At 56.9% G+C, this 7,339-nt stretch overlaps 1 protein-coding gene across 5 annotated transcripts in view; it reads left to right on the top strand.

The window, feature by feature from the left end:
• Positions 1-355: 355 nt before the first annotated feature.
• The window catches only part of ZER1 (zyg-11 related cell cycle regulator), a 30,462-nt gene continuing 23,478 nt past the window's right edge, over positions 356-7,339 (top strand). For 2 of the 5 annotated variants that reach the window (XM_004757157.3, XM_045082551.1), the window contains exon 1: positions 1,015-1,376. In XM_004757157.3, the coding sequence (XP_004757214.1) occupies positions 1,256-1,376 (121 nt within the window). In that variant the 5' untranslated portion in view covers positions 1,015-1,255. The other 3 variants (XM_004757158.3, XM_004757159.3, XM_045082552.1) reach the window with 3 other exon arrangements.

Below are 7,339 nucleotides of genomic sequence, written 5' to 3'. Positions count from 1 at the left end.
GCGCGTGAGGAGCCCGCCGCGGGGATGCGGGGAGGAGATGCTGCGGGAGGCAGCCGCGCACGGTGCGGGGGAGGCGGGGAGGAGGAGAGACACTGGTCTGCGCGATCTTCGGGACTGGGCGACAGCAACCAGAGCTGAGGGCAAGGCAGCGGCCCAGGCCGACTCCCACTCCCCCACGTGGCGGCCCGTTAAGTGGCGGGCGAAGCCGGCGCGCGTCTGGCCGCGTGGGAGAGCGCTACCTGCGGAGCACCGGCGGGGGACGCTCCACGGGCTGGGGGCGGGGGCGGGGGGCGCGGCGTGCAGGGAGACGTCGGTGTGACGCGGGAGGTGGAGTCCGTCCCGCCCGTCAGCACTGCCCGGGCTCTGCCGGCCCGCGGGCCAGAGCGGGCCCCAAAGCCGGGGTCACACGGTGGGACTCCCCGCAGCCAGGGAGCACCCGGAGCAGCGTGCTCGAGGCTCGGTGGGGCCCACCCGCACTCCGCCGCCCGCCGACCAGGTCCCGCCGGGAGAGGAGCCGTCGCGCGCCCCGGAACCTTCGGCCGCCGCCGCCCTCGTTCGCCGCGGGACCCGTCGGGGGAACCCGTTCGCTGTTGCTAAGGGGCGGCCCCGGAAGTGACGCGCCCGGGGTTTGTTGACAGCGGAGGCGGCGGCGGCTGCAGGCTCCGAGCCTCAGGAGCCGGATCGGGGGAGGGGCCGGGCCCCGGAGCCAGCACCCGGCGGCCCTCAGCCCCGCCCGCAGCCCTAAGGGCAAGGTAACGGCCGCGGGGTCTCCCCCGCCGCGACCCCTCCTGCGCGGGGCTCCAGTCGCCGGGATCCCAAGCTCCGCCCCACCGACCCCCGTCTCCGGGAGACCCCGGCCCTAGCTTGGCGAGATTCCCTGTCTCCCTGGCGCTCTGGCCCCCGATTCCTCCGGGTCACATCCCCGGCTTTCCTCGCAGAGGAAGCAAGCATCCTGTCGGCTCCCGGTGCCCCGGGTATTTATCCGCGTCCTCCCCCCTTCCCCTTCTGCCTTAGGCGCCTGGGCATCGCCGCTGCAACCTCTTGCACGGGTCCATTTCGGCCAGTGGTGGAGGGCTCCCTTCTCTGCCCCTGCTGTCAGGTTTGAGAAACGTGCCCTTAAAACTGAGCTCCCTTCCTCCAGAAAGAAAATGACGCCCTGTCGGATGCCCCTACAAAATGGGGGATCGATATAGGGCAAAAAGGGCCGGCTTCTGTCCCTCCTACCTGTTGGACGAGCTTAAGTTCCTCCAAAGCAATGCTTGAGAGCTCGGGAACGGCGTGGATTCTGGAACGGCTCCCAAAAGGGATGACAAGGTGCAGGAAATCCAACAGGATGGGTTGGGGTTGCAAACCTGAGGGCCAAGGGAGCCTGATAGGTGAGTTAAAAGTGAAACTGACTGCTGGCTACCATAGTTCTGTGTGTGGAAATGGACTTGGCAGCTCTTTGGACCAGAGATCCAAGATTTCCAGTCTTTGCCTGTGCCTGTCAGCGCGCTTCGTTTTTAAGGGAGGGAGGAAGGCCTAGTGCCTCCACAGGGAAAAACACCCCCTTTCATCTTTCCCACAGAATGTTTTTCTTCAGGGTTCAGAATGGTTAGAATGAGCTTTGAAGGCAGCTTTAAAAAGAGTAACAAGAGACTATGCTTAGAGCAGGAGGTGGTTGCAGTGGTGAGGGGGTCTTTGTTTCTGTTCATTGCTTCATTCAGAAAATAAGAAACATATGTAGGGTGTCATGGAGAAAAAAAAAGCAGGAAGGGCCATGGCAAGAGCCAGAGAGTGGAGTCACCTTTGTGGAGACGTTGATCAGAGAAGGTCTCTAATAAGGTGGTATCTGAGCAAAGTCCTGGAGGGAGGGAGGGAGCGAGCCATGCATCTGTCTAGGGGCAGAGCATTCAACAGCAAGTGCAAAGGTCATGAGGTAATATACTTGATGGTTTTAAGAAACAACAAGGAGACAATGGGACTGGAGGAGGGGAAGAGTGGGAACCAGATAATGGCGGGCAGAATGTCAGGGGCTGTCCCTGTGATGCAGGGTCCCAGAGTATCTAAAGGAGCATCCTTTCAGATCTGTACAAACATGGTAGTCAGAGAAAATATAGAGTTGTTTCAGATGACAAATAGCCAGTATGCTCTGGCTTGGTGTTATAAGTGATCTTCTTCCATCTTTGTGGTGACCGCTGGTGGAATTAACACAAAAAGGACGGCCATAGAGCACTATAGGTAAATCAGGTCTTGCAGCTGCTCCCTGGTTGCGAGAACTTGGGCAAGGGACCACCTCAGTGTCCTCATCTGTAAAATAGAGCTGTTGGGCTTAATGAGGGACATCACACACTGAAGTGCTTAGTGCACTGTTTAGCATGGATTAAGTGCTCGGTATCTAACAGTTGTGATGATGGCAGTGGCCATGAGGAGGAACTGTTTACATGTGTCTACCTCAAAGCCTTTCTTTTTAGCACCAGCTGGTGGTGCCACCAGCTCTGGCTTCCTCCCCGAGCTAGTAGAATTTTGGAGAACAGTGGGGGTGAGGGGAGACACAGTGGACACTTACTGTCACCCCTCAGTGACAACAATGCTTGCATATTCTACAGGGAGGATGGTAGCTTGGTCTTGGTGCCACTGGAAGATGATGGCTTTTTAAAAAGAGCAAAGCAAATCCCCATTCTACCACGTAAAATTGACAAAATTTTGGTGTTGACATAAATGTGACATGAGGACAGGTTGGGAAGGGCAGTCTTTGTTGGCCTCAGACATGTGGTTGGGGTGCGTGTGGCAGATCTCCTGATGGGGGATATTAATCCAAGAAGGACCCAGCAGAAGCTGAGACTTTGCAGCCTGCCTTATAGGGAGCGGAACAACAGTTGCTCTCCCTCCTCACCCCCCAAGCCTGGACTATATCATCAGACCTGGGTCATAAGCTGAACAGGGTGACTGGGCCAGATAATTTAAAAAAATGAAAAGTCAGAGCGCTTGGATGCCGAGAGCCAGCCTACTCGAGAGGCTATCATGGCTAGATCCTAGGATCAGCCACCTGGGGATTTGGGTTCAAGCCCCAGCTCTGTGTCTGGGCAAGTTCCATCGCCTGCGTGGTCCTCAGTTTTCCTATCTGTGTTTTGACGCTGAAGGCTGTTGGAAGGATGAAACGAGACCCCGGTCATGAAAGCACTGGGTGCACTTTGAAGCTCTCTACAAAGGCAAAGAATGGTTCTTGTTATTGCCGTTGTCAGCGTGTCTCAGCTGTTTTTGACTCCTGAAATGCCACTTCAGGGCCCCCTGCTGGGTCATCGGTTTGGGGACTGTCATTCTTTATCTGGCTCAAGCACTAAAACTGTTGGTTGGCAGGCGGAAACCTGCCAGAATGAACAGAAGGTTCTCCCCAGGCATGATTCCTGGGAGATCACTCCATAACGATTGCTCACCATCTCCTGGCCATTATTTCACGGCATCTCCCCAGCAACCCCAAGGTAGGTGCTGTTTGCCACACGTTGACTGATAAGGATCCTGATGAGTACGGAGGCTGGTAAATATCGCTCGGCGATCTCGTGCAGCTGAGGCTCCTTCTTCTGCCACCAGCCAGCCATAGGCTCACTGTGTCGTGGAGCCTCCATGGATCACACAAGGTCCCCGCCAAGAAGCTTTGAGTCGTGTGGCCAAAATGACACATGCTTGTAGCACAATTACCAGCGGTAAAAGATCATCTGTGCTCGGCGCCTGAGGACACGTAGAGTTTTAAGGAGTCAGCGGAGCCTCCTGGACAGAAACAAGATCTGCGGTGGAGGGAAAGCGTTCCTGCCCCGTAGCGTCGTGGGGAAGAGCCAGGCACTTGCTGGGGGACCTCGGGCAGGTCCTCACACATCTTTGAACCACAGTTTGTTCATTTGGAAAACAAAATAATGTGTCCCTCCTGGGTTATGTGTGCCTCTGGTGAGAACATGTGTGGAAAGCTCGGCACTTTGGGTCTGGAACTAAGGCGTACCTGTTTGTGTGTCTCTACGTGCAGATAGACCCTTGAACCCGTACGTAGTCCATGGCGATTACTTTGCCACTCCTCTGCTGCCTATCTGCATGTTGTAGATTCTAATAACTCCTGCTCCGTGTGGTTGCTGAGGGAATTAAATGGCCTAGTAGATATCAAGTACTTAGAGTTCCTGGTATATGGTGTGGGTCTGGGTGTGATTGTTAAGTTTGGTTGCAAGCTGGGAACCCAGGTATTCTGCAACGCTCCTCTGCCTCCAGGTGGCACCAGGGAGCAGGGAGGTGTGTCTCCGCCTCCTTATATTTCTGCATTTTCTTAATGTCCCCCCCACTCTGCGGATTATGTGCGGTAGGCATGGGCCGTGTAGGCCAGCCACCAGGCAGGCGACGCTTTAGGATGCTTTCTGCCCCTGGCCTGCACCCTGGCCCCTGGGAGACCCTGGTACTTGCCCTGACTCCCCTCCTAGCAGCTTCCCACCACCCAATATCTGGCCTGGGATCTGCTCCTTCCTGGAAAGCTTCCAGCTTCTGTAAATAGGCTATTTGTTTGGGTTCCCCCCCCTCCACCGGCTCTTGGGTTAATATCTCACGGGGTGGGCGCTGCTCTGAGACTGAAGCTTCTGGCTCCCCCCCCCAGCCTCTTTGTTGGCAGGGTGTCAGGTCACCTGTGGGGGTCCCATGCTCCCTCTGGACCATAGTCCCCTGTCCCCCCACCCCCACTCCCCAGCCCTTGGGCTGCATGCTCAGAAGACCCAATGGTGCGGTGAGGTGCACGGGTTTGGTTTAGGATCGTGTCCCCTGTCATCCGTTTTGTGATTTCAGGCAACCCTCAGTGTCATCATCAGCAAATGGGGTAACAGCCAGTAAGTAGTACCTCAGCTGCTATAGTGAGTTCAGGGCAAAGGCAAACCTTTATTCTGATGTGTGCCAGGCACAGGCTGGCACAGAGGATCCCGGAGCCTACAAGCAGGCTGGGTTCCCTTCCTCCCCGAGCTTACAGGGCTGTGGGAAGGGTGATCGGCAATTGTTAGACAAGTGTCAATTAGCTTCAAGTACCAGATCCTGGGGAATGTGGTTTGTTGGTTAAATAAGGAACTGTATGCACTAAAGCATGAGGGGCTCATTGCTCCCCAGGTCCGGAGTGGAGGCTGCGGTCACTGCTTCTGTTTTCTGCCTTCTCCCCTCTTCTCCCCGCCTCCCTCCCCTCTGCCCCGCCCCCACGTCAGAGCTCAAGATGGAGCCAGTGTAAAGAACCTACTAGAGAAGGGAGGGAGGAAGACACAGAGTTCTTCTTACCGTGCAGTGTGCTCTCAGAATCAGAGTTCCCTCTGTCCCCAGTTGCCAGAATCCCAGATGGCCGGTGCTTGCTGCAGGAGTGAGGAGCCCTCGGGGGTGGGCGTGAGGAGGAAGAGATGGCAACTTCATGGGGGTGCCAGAGGCAGGGTGCCCCAGGCCTCTCCACCTCTGTGCCAAGATGAGGATGGCCCCTTCCTCCCCCAGCTCACCCCAGACCCAAGAAGCAGGGTCCCACTGTCCAAGGGTGGTTAGCAGATGGTACTATCAGCCTGGTTTGTCTTTGGGCGACCTTAGTGGCTGAAAGGGTGGTGTTTCTTCCCCCTGGGGAGCAGGGTCAAGGCTTGCTGGGTAGCTGGGTAGCTGGAACCAGTCCTGCAGAAAAGGCAGAACCCATCGCGTTGCTCTCTTGTTCAGAGTGGTAAGGGTTTGTCTGTGGCCACCGGGGCCTTCTACTGTCCTGGCATCATGGACAGGGAGGGTACGAGGGCGCGCCTTGTCCCCTGGGTGCCTGCCACTTCTGCCTCAACCTGCAGGCCCCTCTCGTCCCTTCCACAGGTCATGTGTGGAAACCCTACAGTGTAGCAGGCCCGCACAGGGCTTCATCACTTCCTTTGTCCAGCAAATTGTTGTGGAATTGGGCCTGTGGCACCAGCATCCCATACCCTCTGGACTTTCAGTCTGTGCACATCTGCTCCTTCCTCCTGGGATGCCTTTCCCTTCTCTCCCCACCACTAGAGTTAACTATGACTCATCTTTCAAGTTGCAGCTGAAATGTCACTTCCAAGGAAGCTTGCCCATGACTCCCCAGTCCAGGGCAGGTCCCCTGGCAGAGGTACCCAGAGCCCCAGGTACCTTCTCCTTCAGAACCCTGGTCCCAGTGACATGGCATGGGGTTTATGTTCTGCTTAGGTGGATGTCTGTCTCCCTCGGAGTCAGTTTGCATAAGGACAAGGACCTTGTCAGTTTCGCTCACCGCTGAACCTGCAGTGCTTGATAGAAGCTGCTGAGTGGGTGAAGAAGTGACCGGGCCTCAGTGCAGGGCGATGCCCCACAAGACAGCCCAGTTCCTGCCTTCATGGAACCGGCCATCTGGCCAGGAAGCCTGATCACTAAACCAGCATTAGTTCAAAGTGTTAGTTGTCACAGTGGGGCCATGGGCACACAGGGGGGCCGGTGGGGAGGGGCACCCTGGTTGGTCAGGGAAGGCTTCCAGAGGAAGTGATGTCAATCCTAAGGCTGGAGATGTACGGGGAGCAGCTCGTGAAGGGGTGTTCAGAGGTGGTGTGGGCTGGCGCGTGCGTGGGCGGGGATACCTCCCGGAGGAGGGACACAGATGTGTTTTGGGGGTGGTGGGAGTAGTGTTTAGAATAGAAAGTGGGATAATTCGTTGAATTGGGATGCTCCCGGTTGAGAGAAAACAGATTGAGCAAAGGTCTGAAGGTGACCCTGTGCTTAGGGCCTGTTGCCAGTACCACGAAGGAGGCCAGGCCGGCTGCTGTAGGGGCCACTGGGCACCAAGTGGGCCAGAAGGCTGGCTGCGGTTCAGGAAGCCTTGAGTAACCGCTTGAAGAGAGGGGACTCGGTTGCCAGCGGGGTGCGCCTCCCTGCCAGTGGTGCTCCCTGGGCTCCTGTTGCCTGGGGAAGATCTGGAAGTGAATGAAGGTAAAGGAAGGCCGTGCCCAGTGCCCAGGCAGCCTGTTTATTGTGTCTTCCATCAAGGGTGGCCCACAGCCAGTGGGACAGCGGGCACCACAGGCCTGGGGAGCATAGGCCTGCAACTGGCCAGGAGCAGATGGTGCTCTGTTGGGGACCAGGGCAGGTGAGGCAGAGAAGGTGATGATGTGGCAATGATAGTAATCGTGATTATAACAGTAGCTGCTGCTTCTGGGGCAGTTACCACTGACCAGGTGCCAGGCTAAGCTCTTCGCATACTCCATGTTACCCTCACACAGTGCTCCCTGTTTTAGAGAAGAAACCAAGGCACAGAGAGGTGAAGACACTTGCCCAAGTTCACTTGCCCTGAAGCAGCAGGGCTGGGCCTGGAAGCTGGGTGGGCCTGACTCCCAACCTC

Source organism: Mustela putorius, unplaced genomic scaffold (genome assembly GCF_011764305.1).
Source record: "Mustela putorius furo isolate JIRA1106 unplaced genomic scaffold, ASM1176430v1.1 tig00000596_pilon_pilon_pilon, whole genome shotgun sequence".
Lineage (NCBI taxonomy): Eukaryota > Metazoa > Chordata > Mammalia > Carnivora > Mustelidae > Mustela > Mustela putorius.
Note: the sequence above shows the minus strand (reverse complement) of the source record. Positions and strands in the feature narration are given on the sequence as shown.